This window comes from Apis dorsata, unplaced genomic scaffold (genome assembly GCF_000469605.1).
Source record: "Apis dorsata unplaced genomic scaffold, Apis dorsata 1.3 scaffold_898, whole genome shotgun sequence".
Classification (NCBI taxonomy): Eukaryota; Metazoa; Arthropoda; class Insecta; order Hymenoptera; family Apidae; genus Apis; species Apis dorsata.
This window is the reverse complement of record NW_006264013.1, coordinates 211229-236309: the sequence shown is the minus strand read 5'-3', so window position 1 is coordinate 236309 and position 25081 is coordinate 211229. Positions and strand designations below refer to the sequence as shown.

The window sequence follows — 25081 nt, the reverse complement described above, 5'->3', positions numbered from 1 at the left end:
TATTATACATTATATATTATACATTATATATTATATATTATACATTATATATTATATATTATATATTATATATCTGTATTATATGTATATAGGATGATCCATATTGTTATAAGCTATTTTTGAGAATTAAAATAAAGAATTAAAAAATATCAATTAATTTATTTCATTTCAATGATACAACAAGATTGATTATTGGAGATTTAAAAGATTTTTCTATGATGATGATATAAAGACGCATAAAAGAACTGTTCTTATTTTTTTAAATGGAATGCGATATTAATTTCTATTTATTTCGTTAACTCTTACAAAATTGAATAACAATTTGCTTGAAGCATTTTTAGTTCTGCAAAGAATTATGATGAAAAAGAAAAAAATCTAAAAAAAAATTAAACTAATATATTAAAAAATAATTAAAACTTATAAGATGAAATTCATTTTATTAAATATTCAAAATTGTTGATAAATAATCTAAATATTTAATTACTTTCTTTTTATGATATTATTCCATATTGAATAAATTATTGGAATTATAAATTGATAAACATTTCGTATCTTCAAATCTTCAAATATTCAATCTTTAAATAAAGTGCGATATGTGTTTTCTAACTGAATAAGTTAAAATTTTAAAAGAAGGAAAGAAGAGGAGAATGAATTCTAGATATAATATTCCGATCTTTATTTTCGAGATATTAATAAAATATTTTTGATATAATATATCGATAATATATTAAATTCTGCATATATGTGCATATTTTATATATTCTTAAAAATGAATATGTTAATATAATGTTATTGCTTAATTATTGTTTCTACATAATACTGTAATAACTTGCAATATCAGAATTTTAGAAATCTTTTAAATATACATTTCTTATTAATAGTTGCCATTAAAAATTATCTCAACAATAATATTACAGATGTGGGATATAGTGTGATAGAATGAATTAAAATTTGGAAGAAGTGAAAGGAAAGAAAAAAGATTTTTCTAGATTTTATCTAACCTAACAAATCAACAAATATAAATAAATGCATTATTAATGTTGCCGGCTTATCATTTCGTTAATAATATCGTTATTTCATTCAGCAGCTATTAGCGCAATAATAACACAAACACAAAAACGATTGATAATTTTATATGTATAGAATAGAATATGTATAGAATATAGATAGAATTCAATATATTATATCATAAATTTTTTTATAAACATAAACTAATAAATAAGCAAAATTAAAATTTTAAATATTCAAAACTTCCTTTGTTTTTTTCATTCTTCAAATTTTCATTTGATCAGAAAAATGATACCATATTTCATCTCTTCTTTTATTATTGGTATAACATTTAAAAAGTATTCATTATATCTACCTAATTAAATCTCAAAATTAATTTTGCTTTAATTTTACTTTTTTAGCTTAATCCCTTTTTCAATTTTTCTTTCATCATAATTCATAATTATACAAAATAATACATAAAAGTAATTATAAAATATTAATTAAAAATAATTAAAAAATAGCAATATAATTATTATATTTATATATTAAAAATAATTAAAAAACAGCAATATAATTATTATATTTGTATATTTAGCAATATTCCAGTAATGTAAATGTATATTATTTTTATAAAAGTTATTTTAATAAATAGTAATTAATATAGCATTCTATTTAAAAAAATAAACGATTCTGTTATTCTTCTTTGTAATTGTTACAAAAAGAAGTCTTGAACCTTAAATAACTAGGAAAGAAAAATATTTTTTATACTTATTGAAATATAAAAAAAAAAAATTAATTGATATTTATCATAATTTTTAAAAAAATGTCTTACATGCCAAATCATCTTTTATGCAAATCATTCTGTATATATTATTTAAAAACCGAGCATTAGAAAATGTTGAATTTTTCTAGGAAGTCCTAAGATTTAATCGTAATGAAAGTTAACTTTAAGTCACAATAATCTTAAACATAATAATCTTTGTTTTAAATTTAAATTTTATCGATTTATACTAATTTAAGTTTCCCAAACATAAATACAGAATATTTTAAAAATGCTGAGTTTTTAATGGAACACTTTGATTATTGTGAGAATAAACAAATATAAATAATAAGTAAAATAAATATATATAAATTTATGTGTTAGCCTTAACAATAAAATAAGACGTGTCTGATTTTCAAACATGTTTGAAGTTATTAATATAAAAAATAAAAATTATATTTGTGATATCAATAAACGAACTTCCTATTTTTTAAATACATTTAGGAAGGCATTTAATAAACAAATCTGAGTTTGAATTCAAAAGTTAAATCTTCATCTCTAGATTATCTATCTGATTCTTTATTTAATTTTAATTTAAGTAGGAAATATTCCATAATATTTTATATTTGATTACGTAAATCAAACCTAACCAAACCTAACTTTCTTTCTCGCCATTGTTTTATGATTCCTATTGCCAATATCTAGCCCAAAGCCTATTCTCCCACTATTTTATATTTCATAATATAATTATAAATATATGTACATAATTATATAACATCTCATTCTATCCTTATACAATATTATAAGGAATAGTGGGAAAAAAATTATATTCAATTCACAATTCATTTCAGGCGTATTGCAAATAAATATTATCATTTTTTTATTTCTATTGTGCGCATTTTCCAATGACAAAATTTAATCTTATTAAAATATGTTAACTTATACTTGAAAAGTTAACCAAGCTTGAGGAAAGTATAATAAAAAAAACTCTAAAGAAATTAGATATCTAGCTCAAAAACTAGATCTATTACCAAAAATAATTCGACTAGCGTGATCACAGAAACAAGTATTACAAACAACTATATTAGACTATTGGAAAATGCTAAAGAAATAGAAATCGAAATGATTAATTCAACTATATCACAAAATTATCTAGAATTTGAGAACCATCGGCTATATACTGAGTTAGAAACCGTTAATAGTTTTATCAGAATACTACAATTTCAAATACGGTAGAGAGTAGTAAAAGAGAATTAAATAATAAAAAAACAAGAAAATAAAACAAAATAATCATATAATTTGATCATTGTTGAACAAATAGCCAAACATAAACTATGGAGAAAAAAAGCATCCAAAAAAATATTGAAAAACCAATTGTAGACCAACTGATAAAAATATCAACATCACAAATATCACATATCCGAAGGAGAAAGAACGGAGGAAGATCCATTTGATAATATACCTTTAATATATCTTTAGAACATCTTTAATCTTTAGAACAAAGATTAAAGATCCAAAAGACAAAATGTGATAAATATAATAAAATAGGATACATAAAGGACACATGTGAAAAATATAAGATTTTTAGTAAACATAACAAAAAAAATACTTAAACGAAAAAACAAAACTAATAAAATAACAAAAAAATTAATGCATTGAAACAAAATAATGCAACAAAAAAAGAAATCCGATTTAATTAGAATTACAATATATCAAATGTCAAATACAAGAAATGACAAGAAAAAAAAATCTACTTCTTGACTTCTAATATAAAAATAAGTAAAATAAAAAAATCATTAATAAAAACAAGCAACTAATCAACTAACAAATATAAAAATATTTTACATGGATAATAATACAAATCAAAACATACATAATCTAATTAATAAAAATATCCTTCATTTGATATCTTCTTTTTAAAAAATAATAAAAAGTAAAATAATTAACATATCCAAAAAATAATTGCAATTGATTATCTTCAAAAATACAAATTTAATATAAAAAATATATATTTGAAAAAAAAATTCATTCTATTGAAATAATAATAAAGAGAGAAACAACAATAAGATTTTAAAGAATAAACTCTGTGAACATATCCTGATTATAATAAAACATTTATATTAAAGATAAACGCATTAAATAGATAGATTATATCATCTCAAGAAAAATATCTACTATCTACTATCTATTATCTATTGTTACATTTCACGAATTCTTAATAATACCGAGAAGAATTATACGATAATAGAAAAAAAATTATTTGTAATAGTTTGGATAACCAAAAGACAATATTTGTTAGAATAAAAAATTCATAATACAGACAAATCAATTATCAGGCATTAAAATAACTAAAAAAGGTAATATGTTATAAATGGCAATTAATTAATTGTCACATATTGCATAATAATACTAAATAAATACTATTCGTGAACATTTATTATTCAACGGAAATCAGCATCATTCTAGTTCGAAGAAATCTATAACAAATATACGCTTATCAATTTCTGATTATTAGCATCTTAATATCTTTCTGCACTGATCATTAGCTCAATTTGAGAAAAATTTCCTCTAATTTGGAAATGTTACGAATCAACCAAAAGATATTATTGATTATTATCATATTCTTTCAAGAAACCGAAAAGAGATTTTTCGAGGGCACGAGAATTATTATGGGAAAAATCTAATTAACACTTGTTACGAATATATCATACTCTGACTAAATATGACCATTAGTTTTTTTATAACTACGCATTATAATCGTCGGACATAATTATCTATTATCACATTGTAAGAGATTCAATTCCCATTGATACGCATGCATTTGTAATACAATCTATTTGTTATTAAGAAAATCATAATCATTTATATCATTTATATTATCTCAGTTGAAAAATTTTGACACGCATATACATCTAATAATAATCCACCTAATAATCAATATTTTCGCAGGCGCGAATAAATATTTTTGCTATACGTACAAATAAAATATCATATAATAATATTATTTCATAATATTTTACTACTTTTATATTACTACTTTTATATTATATTATATTTGATAATATTATTACTTTTTTTTATAAGAAAACGAAGTGAAAAGTTATTCAAAATGTTAATTTTTAAACAATATATTCAAAAATCATCGAAATCGAAGACATTTATTTTTCAAATAATAACACAAATTATCACTTTTATAATTGTATATACCCATAAAAAATATATTCATAAAACTTGCACATCCAAAAAATCTGTGAAATGCCCAAATTTTTTTATAGATATATATTTACATGTTTCTGTTTATCATTAAAAATATTATAAGATTTGATTAACTTCGCATTAAACACAAAATAAATAATATTCATAATATTTCAGATTTATACCAATATTGATTTGTAAATAAAATTTGACGGAAAAATTTAACATTTTCCGATACTCTAGATAATAATAGATAATAATAGATAGATTACAAATTTTTAATTTTTAATTAGTATATTTAAATATAATACTTTTTATTATTTATTAATTAATGTTATCTGTTATCGAAAAACATGATTTTTTAATTTCTATTGTTAATTATTTAATTAACAATAATTATTGTTATTATTTTTAAATTAATTAAGAAAGTTTTTCTATTAATTATTAAAAAAAAAATAATTTTGTATTATTAATAGATTTATATGTATGATATACTATGTTTATATGTATATATACTATGTTTTTCGTATGAATTCCAAATAATTCGATATTAAATATTCATAGAATATTCATATTTAATTACAGATAGATTATTTTTTTATATTACTATACTATTGTACTATAGTACATATACACATATATACTATATATACGTATATATAATACATTTTTATATTTTGTAAATTTATATTTTTTATTATATATACATCTTTAATACATACGTAAACTTTACGAATATCTTATTTCGATTTGTTATTATTTTTAAGTTAAACTTTCAGTTTTTATTGCTTTTGCTGTCGATATAACAACATAGAATAACCGAAAATATGTTGATATTCGCATATTAAACGCGTATATCAGAAACATATTTATTTAATTATTTCATTATTACAAAGATCAAAATTCTTAATATCCGGATAAAAAAATTCGAAAAATGAAATGAATACTTATGAAACATGGATTTTTTTTCATAGATACAATACTTGTTTTTAATTGCAGAAAATGTAAAAGATCAAATTATACAAATAGAAAAAATTCTAAAACAATTTATTTTTAAATAATGTTGGTATACAAATTGTTTTTCGTTTTTCGTTTTTCGTTTATTATATGTTATCATCGACAGAAGATAAAGATTGAAAGTTTGATTTAGAAATAATAATTATGATATTCATATATACAAATATATAATATATTCATATATATAATATACAATATACATTTATATATACAAACGCAACAAAAAATTTATAATATAATTAAGTGCTCTATATTATCAAATCTTTAATATTATTATTAATAATTATTAACAAGTTAGTTAAGAATTATTAATAAGTTAATAAAATTTCGTATGAAAAAATATCATTTTAGATTTTTAATTTATTTTGATAATTACCCAACATAGAAAATCTTCATTGATTTTAATAATTTTTGGATATGTTATAAAAATCAACATTTTGAACAAGTTTTTTTTTTTATATCGCTGCTCAACTTTAGTTTTCAAAATAATTATAAAACAAAAGAATGATACTATTATGTATTATAGAATTTTTCTCATATATCACGTATATATTTATAATTGTGTATGCATAAACATATACATACGTGACTGTCTCTTATTTTTTATTAATTTAGAGCAGTAGTCGCTAATTTAGTAGCAATAATTAAAATATGAATATTAATCGAAAATCTATTTCTACATAAATTATGGTTGACTCAAAATATTTCAAATCCAATACTTGGACATTTATTTCACAATAGCTATCATTCTACAATAGATAATAATAAATAAATGGTTAATCATAAGTTTATGCATATGCAACCAGAGAACTATGAAAAAAAATCAATATAATAATGGCAATCTTTTTTGATAAATATTTCGAAAATTAAGACGACAATATACAAAGAAAAAAATTCATATTCGAAATTTTATCCTCTATCATATGTTCAAAAATCATAAAAATCAGCATAATCCAAATAATTTCTTTCTTCATGTAAATAAGTAAATATATTTATTTCACTTTCTACAAATGAAATTTTTTTAAAAAACTACCTGTATGCTCTTGAAAGCCACGCATGCATTCTTCTGACATCTTTTGATATAAATGATTTGAATATTTAAAATCGTGAATATCATTTTATTGTATAAATAAAAAAAACTATTAAAATTAATAAATAATAATTATAAGAATTATTTTCACTTATGAAATCATTTATTCAATATACGTTTGCATATGTAAATCTAAAAAAACTATGTAATAATTATTACCTTTTTTTAGAAGATCCGTTGCTATAGGTGTATCTGTTTCTTCTGAGGCACCACGCGAATAAGTAGCCTCTTGTGGACTTCGATCTGATCCAGAACCTGATCCGGAACCCGTTGATCCGACTAACGTAACGGAACTAAGATTACTTGGAGAGGAAGGTGCACTTATTACTGTATTATCTGTAATATAATTATATATTTTTAATATCATATTATGTAATATTTTATTAATCATATTATGAAATGTTTGTTATAATAAATAATAAATAAATTGAAATAATAAATTAGAAAATATTATCTTTTATAAAAAACAATGTGATCTAAAAAATGCATACATAATATAAATTATTTATATTATATATAATAATTATATTATATATTATTTATATTATATATATAAAATATTATTTTAATCAAATTAATACTTATTAAAATACTTTTATTAAAATTAATACTTATATAATATTTATATATTCATGTAAAAATTAATTCTTCCGAAAGAAATTTTATAAGAGAAAAAAATCAATTTTATTAATTTAATTTTTTTATATAAATAATTATTCGATTTAATACAAAATAAAAAAAATTATTCAATTTACAGTTATTCTGTATATAGTTTTTATCATTCCTTAAAATGTTTCAGATAAAAAAATGAAAGATTTCTTACCTGTTAGAGTTTCAGAACTTGATGAAACCGCAATTACTTTTGGTATTGTTAAATGACAACCATCATCTTCTTCTTTTTTGTCCACGCGAATGCTAATTTTTCGTGGTGTAGCGGGAGAATCAATGGATACAGAAGACGATTGTATAGTAGGACTTCGTTTTATAATCGGAGGAGCTTCCGAAATTAAACCTAATTGCTGCTCTTCATCTACTAAAATGGGCAATTATAATTATTTCTAATAATACAAAATAATATAAGTGATAGAATAATTTTTAAATATATTTATTTATAATATAAATAATATCAATTAATTTAATAATTACAAAATTATTAATTATGAAATATTTGAATAACCATGTATAAGATTATTAGATTTAATAATCTTTTTTTTTAATGATTTAATTAAGAGATAAATTTATGATACAATTTAAATTATATGTTGTTGAAAAATAAATCATTTTAGTGATTTATAAAATATAATAATATTTCTAAAATTATTTTCAGAGAGAAATATCCTTGTATCATATATGAATATTACAAATTATAATTTACATAGTTAAATTGCATTTAAATATTAGAAATATATAAAAAAGATATTATAGATTATATAGATTAATAATTTAATTCAAATATATAAGTAATAAATTTTATAAATAAAAAATTTTTTTAGAAATATTTCATTTATTGTAAGATAAGTTTTGGATTTTAATTCCATCATATTCAGTACCTATTAAATTAAATATTGATAATTATTATCCCAATATATATAAATTAATATTATATTTTATATTTTAATAAAAAATTTACCCTTTTTGTATCCACTTCGCCAATATCCTTTTGAATTAAGGGTATATCCAGGGTAATCATAGGAACTTCTTATTTCGCGACTATCACTTATTTCAGATCCATATCCTATATACCATGAAAAATATGTTATTAGCTATACTATATATAGATATTATTCAATAATTATTCATTAAATATAGGTTTTAATGATTAAATCTAGATTATAAATTAATAAATATTATACCAGAAACTGAACTATCTCCACTAATTCTTCGTGGTGAAACGCTACTTCTTCTTCTATCATCTACATGCAATGTAGAATCTGCTGTAGTTACTCCCAATACATCTAGAGACCTAGATATATAATTATATGTAGTTAAATGTGAGAAAATTAGAAATTAGAAAATTATATGTAGTGAAATGTGAGAAAAAAAGTAATGTTTAAATTATATTTTACATCTTTATACAATTACAGTTTTCATTTCATTCATTTATATTTGCACAAAGAATTATTTTAATATATAAGAATTAATATATAATATATATTAATTTATTATTTATTCTAATATTTATTAATATAAATTAATTTATATATTTTTTTTAAATAATATTTAATATACTCTATATAAAATAATTTTATGATTTTTTATGTTGTTAGAAGTATATTTTTAAATAACTTTTTATTTAGTTATATAATTTGAAGACAGCTCTAGTATCCAAGACATATTCGCAAAAAGTTTTTGATAGTAGATATGATTGAAAAGTTCATGCCACTTAATTTTCTTATTCTGCTTATTTCGTTTCTCGTGTAAGAAATATTTGATTATAAAAATATTTTTTGAATTCCTTGATACACTTATTTTTATGGCAATTTTTAATTATATCGGTTTTATAGTCCTTCGAATCTATTAAATGTGTAAATTAGATAAATGATTAAAATATTTGTATACTTGTTATGTTTATATAAATACGGCGATGACATTGTTGCTATTATAAATGCATACTTATAAATAAAATTTAAATGTAATATAAAAAATAATATTTTTGAAGATAATTCAAAAATTAAAGCTATCTACGGATTATGTATAAAAAAAAATTGTTCAGAATTACTAATAACATATTTATTAAATATTTAAATATTAATATATCATCCTTTTATATTAAAATATAAAAATATTTTAGTCAAGTATATATATATTAAATAATTGAATTAAATTCTTTAAAAAAAACTTAAATAAAATTTATTTATTGTTATTATTTTTTCAATATCGTCTTAAAAATAAATATAAATAAATAATAAATTGAACTTACACTAGAGAACCAGTAGGCATCTCAGAATCTGGTGGTTCGGCTTCATAAAAGACTTTTTTCAAAGCTTCGAGCACAGTAACACCATCGGTAAATACTCGATACGTTAATAAAAATGTATTGAGAAAATCAATGCTGAGAAATCTTAAATCTGTTAATCGTTGAAGTAGACGCTCAGGAGTGGCTGATCGAATTTGCGGAACCTTGCAAGAATTTAAAGTTCTACTGAATCTGATATCTACATCATCTTTGAACAATTTAGGATCATTCCGGATAGATTGAGGCATCGTGACGGAACTGGTATCCGACAACGAGCCTCGAAGCAAATCATTGAAGTGAACATTATCCATGCACTGGCTGATATCGCTGATCCACGCAGCTTTTTCCTTTAATTATGAATTTAAATTTTTAAATTAATTTTGAAATGATCATATTATAATTGATTTAATTGATCTCTGTCTTTTAAAATTACATAAAATATTAATATTCTTTATGAATATATACAAGATTATTATTCATGGCACACTTTTAAAGATTTAAAAAACCAAAAATAAATACAAAAATATACAAAAATATTAATTGAGATTTATTTATTCAATTATAAATAATTGAAGTTCGTACGTATTAAATAAATAGAAACTGCAAAATTGGTGTAATGGAAACAAAGCGATCTCACATTATTTTCATTTCGCTTTATCTAATGCATTTTGATTTCTAAAATCTATTTAGTAAAAATATTCCATAAATATATTTTGTATATATATAGCTCCAAAGAAATAGTTCCATATATTTGGTATATCTTTTAAAATACGATAACTTTTTTAAAATTTAATAAATTTAATTTTTTTTTAAAAATTGAAAGAATTAGTTTCTTAAATGATATATAAAAAAAATTGTTAAAAGAAATTTTGAGAATCATGAAGAAAATAATGAAAATTTAAAAGATCATTTATAAATTTATATCACTTATATATTTATATCATATATATATTAAAAATTTCGTCGAAATTTAATGTCATAATGCTATAAATAATTAAAGATAATTAAAAAGTTTTTTTACGACAATTTAAAAATCTAAAGATTTTTTTATTTGTCATTACTATTTGTGTCTACAATTTGAATGAATTTTTAACATATATATATTTAACAAAAATATATTATTCACAAAATATATATTTCAAATTTTCATTAACAAAAAATTGAAAAAAATATTCTTTATTATTTTCTTCGCGATTTTAACAAACTGCAATTTTAAAAATTTTTTTAAATATCATCTAATAAACTAATCTGTTCAAAAAATTCAAGTTCAATTCTAAAAAAGTTATAGTATATTAAGTGCTTTTTAGAACTATTTTATATTACGTATACATATATATTCATATTTTATTTGAAATGAAATGAAACTTATTTTCTTTATTTTATATGAAATGAAACTTAATTTCAAATGAAATTTTTATTTTATGTGTATTATTTTTCTTTACAAAAATTTAAAAGATTAACTTTTTATATATTCTTATTCAAAATATATTTAAAAGCATATTAAAAATAAATAATATAGATAATTATAGATAAATTAGTAATATAATAGATAAGATATCAAATATAATAGATAATAATAGATAATACCTGAATAGTAGGAGCTACGAGATGTACTATAACTTGAGTTCCACCAGATTTCAAATCGAGTATAATTTTGAAGTCACGGTTCTGTACTTGATTACTGGCAGTTCCGCTACCACTACCGCTGCTTTCACTGATACCGCTGGACATCGAACATACTGACAGTTCTAAAATCAGTTTGTATTCACGGCAATATTATATTAATTATATGTAAAGATAACACACTTTTGCACAAGGCAGCTCATCCATTGCTTGGAATATCGTTGCAGTCCCAAAGCTGAAGAAGCTTGAAATGTTGCAAATAAATATAAAGAAATAGAAAAAGCAGTTTACAGAAAAGCTAATTTATTTTTAAAAAAATAAAAAATTTGAAATATATAAAATTTAAAGTGAATTAATGAAATTTTTATAAAAAAGAGAAGAAAAATAAAAAATATATAATATTAAATAATATTATATATTATAATTAAATAATATATATATATTAATAATATTATTATAATTAAATAATATGTTCTTAAAGAAAATAAAATAAAAATATGTAAATAAAATTTAATTTATTTTTTAATTTGATAACATTGTAAAGATAAATATTTAGAATTGTGTTTTTCTTACTGACTTCAATGAACTTAAAATATATTGTTAAAATCATTTTAACAATATATTCATCTATACATTACTATTCGATTTTAATTTTCAAATAGAATTCATTCGATTTTATTTTATTTCCAAAAAACTTTTAATAAACTTAGTTTTATAATTGATAATATACAATATTTCGTTTCTTATATTATATGTTATTGTTTGAATTTTTTATTTGTATTCTTTCATAATAATGTCTAATCAATAGTCTGTAAATACATTGACAAACGCGTCATAATAACAAAAATGTTAAAATCTTTATTTAGAATTCAGAATTTACAAATGTATTCATAATGACGTGTATAATAATTCGCAATCTAATGAAATTATATGAATTTTTAAACATATAATATGAATATAATAAATTGAGTTGCAGTTTTTAATTAAACAAAGGATTATTCGTATTAAGATGAATTGTATAGAATGCAATAAATCATTGAAATTTAATAGAAAATAATTAATATTTAATCATTATAGATGCTACAATCAATATGTATATATATATATATATATATATATATATATATAAATAATCAAAATAAAAAAGTTTGAAAGAATAATATCATTTTAAATTCAGTATATTCTTTAGATACACATTTTAAACATTTATATTAATCCAATCTATAATTAATTTTTAATTTATCATTAAGTTTTTTTATTATTTAAATTAAGTTATATAATGTTATATAATAAAGTTATATAATAATATAATAATAGTTATTATTATATAATAATCAATCAAATATAATATAATATAATGTATAACTAATCAATTATCATTCAATCATATTTTTCTTTATGTTTAAATTATATAAAAGAATTTGATTAATTTTTATAATTTATATATATTTATATAATTATATAATATATTTATATAATCTATATAACGATTATATAGGAATATAATCGTTATTATTCATGATGAATATATTCATAAAATAAGTTCAAAAAGTTTTTTATAAAATCTTGCAAATTAAAGCTATATATTAAAATCATTATAATTTAGTAATAAATAAAAAAAGTTATTTAAAATAATAATATATTTTAAGATCATTGAAATCGATGAGAAAGCTACACTTTCGAATGATTAAACATTATAAGTAATATAACAAAAATTGCATTAGAAGTTAAAATTTACTATATTTTAAATAATTAGTTAGAAGTTAAAATTTACTATATTTTAAAATAAGTAATAAATAGTATATTAAACTCAAAAAAATTTAAAACTCTTAAAAAGATTGAAAATTAAATTCTAATCCACAATTAAAAATTAATTAAATAAATATTTTTCAAAATAATATGAATAATAAATATGTAACTAAAATCAAGAAAATTTTAAAATTTTTAAAGAAGTTAAAAATTAAAATAACAACAATTGAATAAATATTAAAATAAATCTTCCTTAAAATAAATTTTCAAAAAAGTTTCAAAAGATTTAATTATATAATAATTTAAGCAATGCTAAATAAACTTGTTACCATTAGAAACTGCTAGAATATTTTAAAAAATTTATATTTACTTATATAACAATATACGATCCACTATAAATAAAATATATAATATAACTATAATATAAAAAATTAAGCATAGCATAGAATCGCATGATAAAATTCTAAAAAGCTTTAATTGAAGAATAATAATATTTTTAATACCGTCATCATCTGCGGTACTCTGGTCATTAGGGTCCTCCACTAATACTGCATCGGAAAGAGGTATTTTTCCGATTTGTGGAACAAGATTCAAACGACCATCATCATCTGATTGACGAGTCGTTAATAACAAATGATTAGAAAAAAGGAAGCATTGTCTAATTACTTCCTTATCTCCACTTTTCCCTCCGAAAGTTGCGCTCAATCTACTTCGCGCTCCTTTTGGCTTATCTAAAATTTGGATGAGTGTACCTAAAAAAAATAACGACATATTATAATATATATAAAAAAAAAGTGAAGCTTTTATAGAATATAATATTTAAATAATATAGATTAATATTGAAAACTTGAAATAAAAAACTTAATTTGAAAAAATTTAATTTTAAAAATTATTATTTGTTTTGTCTAGATACGGAAACAGAATTGTAATAAAGATATACATTCTATCTACATTCATCTTGTTTCATTTATGTAAACTTTTTATAATTTAATAAATAAACCTCAACCAATGTTTTTGTATATCAACTTTTGTGTTTCAATTTCTAGAATCTCTAAAGTTTCCATGAATATATTAACATGTTGTGAAAAATTAATTTTAGAAGATAAAAATAAATACATCACAAGTATTTTAACTATTCACTCAAAATTCCATATGAAAGTTTATAATTAATTAAAATTTAAAAAAATAAAAATAGTATTACTTGCGAAAAGAAACAAATATAAATATAAATTTTTCAAATACAAATAGAAATATAAATTTTAAATATAAAAAAAAAATTATTATATTTTAATTATATTTTTTATTCTGTTTATATCTACATAAAATTACATAGGCAATAGGTATAATAATAATAAAAAATATTAAAATTACATAGACCAAAATATCTGATATCTTTGATTCTTATACAACTATTTGTATACTTTTTGATCCCTTTTTTTTAGACGCACATATAAATATAATAAAGCATTTAACACATATGTAAATCTTGTCATAAAAAAATCTATGTCATTATATTTTCAAAATATGCTGAATTATTCACCAATCAACTCATATATAATTACATTTATTTGTTTCTCCTCTTATGAATCTTATGGAACAATTTCTAATGTTTTTTATCAACCAAAAGTTTTTAAAACTTTCTTCTATTTAAACATTAAATATTATAAACATAGAAAATCCATAATTTCGATAATAAAAATACCATGAAAATAACTAATCACAAATGAGGCTTTTCTGTATACTTAAAGATGAAAAAACGTTTGCGTGATAGCCATGTGATGCAATTACAAACACAAGGAATCAGGACCGTGTCAACAAGCTAAGTTTAATATCCATAATCTTTTTCATTATTTTATACAAATTAAAATTAATTTAAAAATTTAAAGATATCAAAAATTTATATTTTATAATATTATATTTTATAATATAAATTTACATTATAACATATATTTACATTATAATATAAATTTACATTATTATCTTTTTATAAATATTATATATGTAAATATAATGTATAATTTTTATTCAATTTAAAATCTAAAATTTTCTGATTAAAAATCATGTTATATTTTAAAACGCGTTTATATTTCTATTTTCTTAAATAAAATCCTTAAAATAAATCTAAAAAATGTAAAAATATTTTTAAATATTCTTATGTATTTATATGTAAAAAAAATATTTTTTACATATTTTCGATATTTTATGGCAATCCTCATAATAATTATGGCGCATGATCAAACAATTTCAGCGTAGAAATGCACACAAATATATAATCCCATCGATTCTGAAACACTAGACGCGCTTGCGCTACTGAATTTACACTTTTCAGGATTTTTTCTATGAAACTTTCAATATACTATTCAAATATTATTAACTCAATTAAGATTTTTACTAATTGTAATGAAAATTTTTTTATCGATTTTCTTGATTCAAGATTCAAGATAAAAGAGACAAAACAATAAAAATATTAGTAAAATTTTTGTTACCAACATTTTTAAGAAAGAAAAAGTAAATCTGTTTGAATATACATTATTGATAATTTACATTATTGATAATCGAAAGAAAAAAATAATGAATTATAATTAATAAGAGTAATCTCTGATTAATATTAATGAAATATGTAATATATAATAAAAAAAAAAGGAAATAAATTCTCTTCGTTAACAATTGTTATATATTTCAAATACTTTGTTATATTGCGTTATAATAGTAATAATAATGATTTTGCTCATTTTCTATTCAATTTTTCTTATCCGTTTTATAATCTACTTTATTCGCTATTTATTAGCTACATTTAAGAAAAAAATAATTTTACTCACCCTGTCTAACGAATACTTGATTGACATCAAGTAAAATATCGCATCCTTCTACAATCATTCGTTCGACAGCTAAATTTTTTCGTAAATTTTCTGTTTCGCTAACCTGAAACAATATGAATATATAATAATAATAATGACAAATATATATAATAAATATAAAGTTAATATAATTAATATAATTAATATAATTAAATATAATAGTTATAATATTTAACTATATATAATAATTAGTTTTATATATAATATTGAAGAAATATTTAAAATTATTGTTTTTAAATGAAATATGTATATAATTAATACTTCATCGTGCATTTGTCTTGATAAATCTTCCAATTGTTGTCTCGCATTTTGTAAACTTTTTCGTTCAACATGATCATAGGGAGTGTGCGCCAATAGTTCGTGCAATGTTATAATATATCTTGGAATCTGAAAAGTAAATATATATAAGAAATTAATTTCTAATGTTTCTTTGAAATTAATTTGAAATTAATATTTGAGTTGTGGAAAGGATTCAATTTGATTCTTTTGAAGATGAAAACATAAAATTTTATTTACTTATAACAGTTTTAAAATATTTTTCATACCTTTTTCACTATGTATTTTATGGAAAAATAGTCAATACAATTTTTACATATGTATATATCGATTTATAAAGTAAGAATTCAGCCATTAATAATAAATGTTAACTCTTAGCATTTATTTTACATTATAGTAAAAATAAACTTTTTTATTATTATAATTACAATTTAAAACTATTATAATAAGTATTATAAAATACCAATATATAAATATTACATTTGTTATGACAAAAATTTAAAACACAATCATTTAAAATAAATATTATAATTATAAGTTTTATGTATACGAATTAAATATAACATACCTGATGCATAGGATATGTTAAAAATGTCTCTAGAGATCGCCCTCCGCAAGCAGTCTTATTCTCCAATCTAGTGAGCAATGCAGCAAATGAAGGTGATTGCTTGCACTCAGTTAAAACTTGAAGACTGTAATGATGATTTCTGACATATTCTTGATAAATTGCCAACATAGGTAATAACATGTCAAACAAATCGCCTGAAATCATAAATACAATAATCAATGATATATTATCTATTGTTATACTAGTAAATATTCCAGTAAGAATTTTCCAATTTTGAAATATAGTTAATATAAAAAATCAACATATTATTTGTATTTTTATTAAAAGTATTTTTTATAAAATTCTTTTACTTCTATAATATCAAAACATGATTTTATATACTCCGAATAGATTCTAAAATAAATTAAATTAATATTAGAATTATTAAAAATGTAGAAATATAAAAAATAAAAATTTAATAAAATATTATCTGAATTGAAATTGTTTATCTGAATAAAAATTTTAATAAAACATAAACAAACAGTATAAATAATAAAAATAGCAATTCTATGAAAAAAAATTCATTTAAAATAAATTACAAACAAAAAACATACCTAAAACTAAAGTGGGCCAGCTTTCCATACGAGAAGTAAGACCCTTCAGGAAAATCTGATGAAGGAATAACACTGTTTCGCTATTCAAAAATATGCTATTCACATCCTCATGACTACAAGGAGGTTTCTTTGAACTGGCAGCCATCTTAAAAGGTCTCAAGAAACAGCTTACTAATATTTCCATTTGTTCTGTGTATTCTTCTTCTGCTTCTACCATTTGAAATACTAAACTAAAATAAAAAACAATAATATATATGTCTTGAAAATCAAAATTTATCATTAAAATATAAATAAAAATTTTTCTAAAAATTTTTTTTACAATATTTTTACAAGTTTATTTTATTTTTTATATTATTTTATAAATATTATATTTATATATAATTATAATTTGTAAAAATATATGATATAAAAATATATAAACTATAAAAATAAAAATATATAAGACATAATGAAATAATAAATATTGATAATAAATACTGTAAAGATAAATGAAAGATAAATATTGTAGATCGAATTTTTTAACTCGTACAATATAAGATCATAAATCATTTTAATTATATGCTACCAATTGCATATAATAAATATTTATATTGACAATATTTTTTGATGAAAAAACTTATAAAAGAGAATGTTATAATATTTTATAGTAATAAATAAAAATACATAAATTACAAGTATTTTGATTATAAAAATATATACTTTTATTATTTAATTAATAATTTAATTTGTTTGACTAAAAAATACTCAAATATATCAATTTTGTTTTGTTCTAATTAATTGTGAGTATAATTAACGCATCTTCAAGTCGAAAATATAATGTAATTAATAAATCAACTTTTTATTTAAAGCTAATGAATTTCTGTTTCAAGGATTTATTATTACTTTTAATATGTCTGAAGAGATGGAGAGTTTACGAAGAAGCTTGTTTCTAGCAAAATTATTATTGATTTTGTATATTGTTTTCATAAATCATAACAATATATTTTTAATAATTATTTATTAAAAATTATATATATTATATTATATTGATATATTAAATGCTAAGATATATATATCTGCTAAATAAATTTATTTTTTTTTTTACATATTGATATATAATTTTATTTTTTATATATTGATAAAGATATTATAAAAAATTAATTTTTTTAATATCTTATTTTTATATTAGTAATTATAATAATTTTATATTTCAAATTATGATCTCAATTATATTCTTACTATAAAAAATTAAAATTTATATTATGAGAGATGGACCTGTTAAAAAAATAAGTTAAAAGTTTAGAATAAAATTATTTTAAGTAATTATTTATTAAAATATTTAAATAACATTTATTCGTAGCTATTATATTAATCGATCCGCTTCTTATATAATCTAAGACTATTTGGCATTACAATTATTTGCAATTATTATTATTATGTTTTGGACAATAAATTGAAATAATGTATGGAAGTAACTTTATTTGTAATTTTAACTATTAAATATTGCCTATCTTTGAGTTCATAGTGTATATGTCAGTATATTGTCATTTAAAGATATTTAATCAATATTTATAATGGCCAGTATGATCAATTATTAATATAAATATATATATATGTATAACAAGTGAACTTGGTAAAAATTTACTTTTTTTATATATTTGAATTTTTTTGATGAATTCCTTATATGTGGAATGAAATTATTAATTAGTTATTATTAATTTAATTATTATAATTTTGCTAACTCAAATTGCTTCATATTTTATTCTTGCATTCCATAGATAAAAAATAATATTATATCATGTTTATATAATTAAAAAATTGTCACATATTGGCATATATATTATCACAAGAGAAAAAAAAAAGAAAGATATGGAATATATTATATTATATAATTGGATATATTATATAATTGCAGATCTGTTTATGTGTCACAATAAATGTTATTTTTTTTTACAAATTATCAAAAAATATATATTACAAATAAAATGGATTTAAAAATGGAATTTAATAAGAGAATTATTGAAATCATTTTTTTAAAACTTTTTATCTTTACAATAACTAGAATATGATAAAATACAATAAATTTAATGTTGAATTTCAAAGTCAAAATCATTTTTGCATTCATTTTTATTTAAATTTATATAGATTTCATATAATATGTATAAGTTATATAGATTTTTTTTATAGATTTTCATTGATGGAAGATAGAATTATATTATAATATTCTTTAGATTTACTTTTTATATATCATTTTTATATCTCTTTTTATATAAACGATATTTATAATCATGAAATATCTTTAAAGAATGAATCTTAAAGAAGAAAACATAAAAATTATAGAAAAATATCGTTTAAGATTTATTAAAAAATTATTTTATTTTTATAAGAAATTGAAATTTTGTTTTGTTTAGATAAAGCGGGACGAAAAGAGAGGCCACTTTATCTCTGTTACATTGCTGTCACATTTTGTTTTTGTCTCACTTCATCTGATATGAATTTAAATTGTTTGTAATTTAATAAATAACTTTCAACATTTTTAAACAACTTTTATATTTGTTTTGATTTCTAAAATTAATCTTTCAAAAATATCTCACAAACATATTAACATTATATATGTATATGATATAAAATTTTTCATTATTTTTTATTATTTTATAATTTATTGCAACAATTATAATAGAATTAAATTATCATTATTATTAATTTATCATATTTTAATAAATTTATTATATAATCAAAAAATATCATATAAGAAATTTAGATTAGATTAAAGATCGAAAAAATACATGATATAATTCTTACCTGTTTCGTTTACGCATGCTTTCTGCATGGGGGCTTTTAATGTATTGCTCGACGATTTGCTTCCATCGCCTACGACACAGCCATCCTCTGAAAAAACTCTGAACCTTTTTAATTTTCTGCATTTCAATCGAGCCTTCAGTAATATCTCGTAATCCAAATACTGTAACACCTGAACCTTGTCCTCCGGAACAAAAAGGAGATCCCGACATATATAAACTGCCAGTGCCTTGGGACATAGTTCTTTGAAATCCCGGTCTATACGTTGAAGTTACAGGCCTTAACTCCTTCTTCAGGGCACATAACTAAAAAATTGAAATTCATATATTCATACAAAGACCAATTATATTTAATATATTTTTTTTACAAAAGTATTTAAAGATAAAGAATGTTTTTACTCGAACAATTTAAAAAAATTAATTTTCTATAATTATCAAATTTTAAATTAAATTAAATTATATTTTATATTATTTTTTATGTTAAATATTTACTTATGATATAAACTTTATTTAAAAAAAACTTAATTATTAATAAAATTAAAGTAATTTTGTTAATAAATTTTATTTTTTATAATAAAAATTGAAATATAAATAATAATATAAATAGAAAATGATATTTCTTTATTATATTATATATACAGATGTTCACGAATATTTATTGCTCGCGAAATCTATTCAGAAAAATTTCTTAGAAACTTTTTTCTATTATTATCAGTGATCAATTTTATTAAGCCTAAATAAAGATGATATTATCTGAGAAGATTGCCATTTTTGAGAAAAATTTAGTCGATATTTATAATTATATATATATAATATTAAATATTATATATTTTTGACATGCTTCAGCCTCATTCAATCAGAACCCAATTCCAAAAATAACATACTCCAGATATGGCTGACTCAACGGTAATCAATATCAGTTCTAGTTCGAAGAAATCTATAATAAATATACGCTGATCAATTCCTGATTATTAACATCCTAATATCTTTGTGTATTGATCACCAGTTCGAGGAATTTTCCTCTAACTTGCGGATGACTACGACATTGACCATTGATTATTATCATGCTCACTGAGAAATCATAATCCTCCAATTGAATTGAAGAAAAAGATTTACTGAAAGCACGAGCTTCACTTGATGGAAAATTTAATTAATTTTTATTATGAACATAAATATGACAAGTTTTTTTATAATAACACATCGTGCTAACAACCATCAATTATCTATTTTGGTATTGTAAAGACATTTAATTAACTCTTCGTTGTGAACATGTCATACTCTGATCACAAGATACGATAAATATATAGTTTTATTGTAACTATACATCGTGCTTTAACCGTCAAACATGGTTATCTAACTTAACATTATGAGAGACTCAACTCTCGTATAGATACGTGTACCATACTTGTAATATAATCTATTTACATTAAAAAAATACAAATGGTCATACACAAATATATCATTTGCTACATCTACGTCGAATATTCTACATACTTCTATAAGCTTCCATTCCACTACCACTATCGCGGGTTCGAACAAATATCAATTAAATAGATATAACATCACTTTCTATTATTTATTTTATCATAATTTCTAAATAAATATAAATTTACAAAATCTTTCTCATTGCAAAAATTTATTATGCATATTTCTTGTTTTCGATATTATATAATTTATTTGAAAAACAAAATTTTTATATTTCATGTACAATTATTTTAATTATTATTAAGTTAATAAATTAATTTATTTATTTCATGCAAAACCGAAATGAAAGTATGGAATTTTCAATATGATATGAATTCATAAATTCTTCTTCATCGAAACATGTAATTTCAAAATTAAAAATTTTAATAAAAGTTTTTCTGTTTTTCGTAATTAATATAAATTTTTATATATTTCAAATAATTTAACAATTATATTAATAAAATTATTATATTAATAAGAAATGAAAGATCAAACTACAAACAATATTTTTAATTATTACTCAAATTATTTTATAATCAATATTTTTTTATTTATTTCGAAATTAAATTTATTTTTACATTTTATTTACATTCTATTTGCATTTTACATTTTATTATCAATACATTATCACATATAGATTATATGAACAATATAAACTAATAATGCCAATTCTAAATTAACCCACTATATCAAAATCAAAATTACATCAAACTATTTTATAACTTACTTCTGTTCGAAGTTTTTTTATTTCTGACGCAAGTTCCTCGCATTGTTGTGTGTATTGCCATTTAGCTGTCTTCTCGCTTTCGACAATTTGCAACAAGTGTAAGTGTTTCTGCTCGAGCTCCTCTTTTTGCAATAGCAATTTGTTGAAACTGCAATCAATAATCAAATTAATGATAAAATAGATATCTATATCTTTATTCATGCATATTTAATTGCATTGTGATTCTAGTCAAGTATAAAATTTTAATGCAAGTTTGATCATTATAATTTATTATATTCAATTAGAAAATCATATATCAAATCACAAATAGAGAATTATATTTCTTTGTATTTCTATTAATTCGTTTTATAATGTCTTTATTAATTTTATAAAGTAAAATGGAATAATAAATTTACAATTCGTAAAAATAATAAATGACTCTCATATACATTTCACGTTGTAAAATATATAACAGAATATTTCATTTTATCAAAGTCATATAACTGTCATAAAATTGGAAAATTCTTCTGATTTTAAAAATTTATATATATATATATATAAAATACATATCATATGATTCTTATCTTTTTTTTTTGTCATTAAGAAGAAATATTATAATATTAATTTATATAAAATTATCTAACATTAATACAAACATATAAATTAATTAATTATAATATAAATATAAATCAATTTATATTTATTGTAATATTTATTACAATATTATTGTATTATAAGTAGTATGAAAATGAAATTAATCATTATAATATTAATTTAATGATTACCATTTTACAAATAGATTTAATATTATTATATTAATTAATTTTAATTGCAAAAATTGTTATAATAATATATAATATTTATTAATTACATTTTTATATTAATATATAGAAAAACAATAATATACATTGAAATATTATGATTATTGAATATAAATTCAACATATGGTTAAATGTAAATCATGCAAATTTCTTGAAAATAATGCTCAAAAATTTAAACAAAAAAAAATAATTCTGGATTTTAATTTATTTTTACATGTAACATCTTTTGTACTATTTTTATATGTACAGTATATATAAAATAAAAAAATTTTATATCAAGGAAATCAATTTATTAATATGATTTATATATTAATAATATAATATGATATTATATAAATCAATTTATTAATGTTTATTATTTTACATAATTTTTAAATTTTTTAAATAATTAGTTTCAGAAGCAAAATCTGAATCTAGTCAATTTTGTTCCATTTAATTTATTTGAAATTTAAATTTTTGATAGATGTATGCAAACAATTTCAATATTCAAGCTTACATTCATTATCAACTAAAATTAATCGATAATTTTATGTGATATCAAAAGACGAATTAGATAACATGGTAGAAACATGTCATTTCCAAAATTAATAAAAACATCATTATGTTAGATGTTATGATATTATTAAAGTAATAATTAATAAATTGCGAATATTTGTACACTTATACAAAATTTAAATATATAAAAGTTTAAAGATGATTATGAGAAATTTATGATATGCAAAAAACTAAAAATATTCAAAGTGCAATATAGATATGATATTTAAAAAATAAAGCGATTTATGATATTTGAAGAATAAGGCAAATGTTTATTTAAACTCTATTTCTTTAATCATATTTCATAAAAATTTTATTTTGCATAACATACAGTCTAATAATTAAAAAAAACTTAGATATATATTAAATATGAATATTTTAGAAATATTTATTTTAAATAGAATTAATAAAATTCTATTATTTTTGTATTTCCATATTTTCTGGAATTATTAATTATTACTTACTAATATTGTACACATCACTTTCTTAAAATTTGATTTTCATAAAATAAATAAATTCTATTAATTTTTTTTATTTGAAATAATGAAATTATATGAAAAATATATTAAATACATGAATAAGTTTTCACAACTTTAAAATACATATAATAAAAAATATACATTCATTAATATAAAAAAAAATTTATTTGATTTACATCCAATCGATTATATCGAAATAATTTTCTTTTAAATAAATTATTTTTTATGTCTTTTAAGGAAAAACCTAATTTTGTAATCAAAGAATATTTTGTCTTTTTAAGTTACATAATTAATTTTTAATTTTTTATATAATTATTAAAATTTTAAATTTTAATTTCTATTTTTCGAAATTTCAAACCAATATCTAAAAGATTGCATTAATTGCACAATATGAGAATTTGATAATAGTAAAATGTAGAGGAGTTTAGAATTTTCCATTCCTGATTAAAAAATATTTGTTTGATAACTTTGCATTATCTTAGAAGAAAAATGATTTCTTAGCGTTTTATAAAACAAATTGCACTTCTTTCTTTTTAAACGAGAAATTGATATTAGAGAATTTACCTGAGAAATAAAAAGTATTCGTTTCTAAAGGAAATTAAAGGATTATTAATAAATATTAATA

General features: G+C 19.4%; 1 protein-coding gene across 5 annotated transcripts in view; it reads right to left on the bottom strand.

Moving 5' to 3' along the window:
• The window catches only part of LOC102673919 (ras-specific guanine nucleotide-releasing factor 2-like), a 145356-nt gene that overhangs the window by 13697 nt on the left and 106578 nt on the right, over window positions 1–25081 (bottom strand). For 2 of the 5 annotated variants that reach the window (XM_006623520.2, XM_006623522.2), the window contains exons 5-18: window positions 22644–22791; window positions 20457–20758; window positions 17676–17905; window positions 17083–17276; window positions 16500–16625; window positions 16200–16302; window positions 13884–14132; window positions 11815–11875; window positions 11596–11731; window positions 9973–10355; window positions 8906–9015; window positions 8683–8787; window positions 7876–8085; window positions 7212–7388 (exon numbers count right to left, since the gene is read on the bottom strand). In XM_006623520.2, coding sequence (XP_006623583.1) covers window positions 7212–7388; window positions 7876–8085; window positions 8683–8787; window positions 8906–9015; window positions 9973–10355; window positions 11596–11731; window positions 11815–11875; window positions 13884–14132; window positions 16200–16302; window positions 16500–16625; window positions 17083–17276; window positions 17676–17905; window positions 20457–20758; window positions 22644–22791 — 2534 coding nt within the window. Of the gene's footprint in view, window positions 1–7211; window positions 7389–7875; window positions 8086–8682; window positions 8788–8905; window positions 9016–9972; window positions 10356–11595; window positions 11757–11814; window positions 11876–13883; window positions 14133–16199; window positions 16303–16499; window positions 16626–17082; window positions 17277–17675; window positions 17906–20456; window positions 20759–22643; window positions 22792–25081 lie in introns of all 5 variants that reach the window. The other 3 variants (XM_006623521.2, XM_006623523.2, XM_006623524.2) reach the window with 3 other exon arrangements.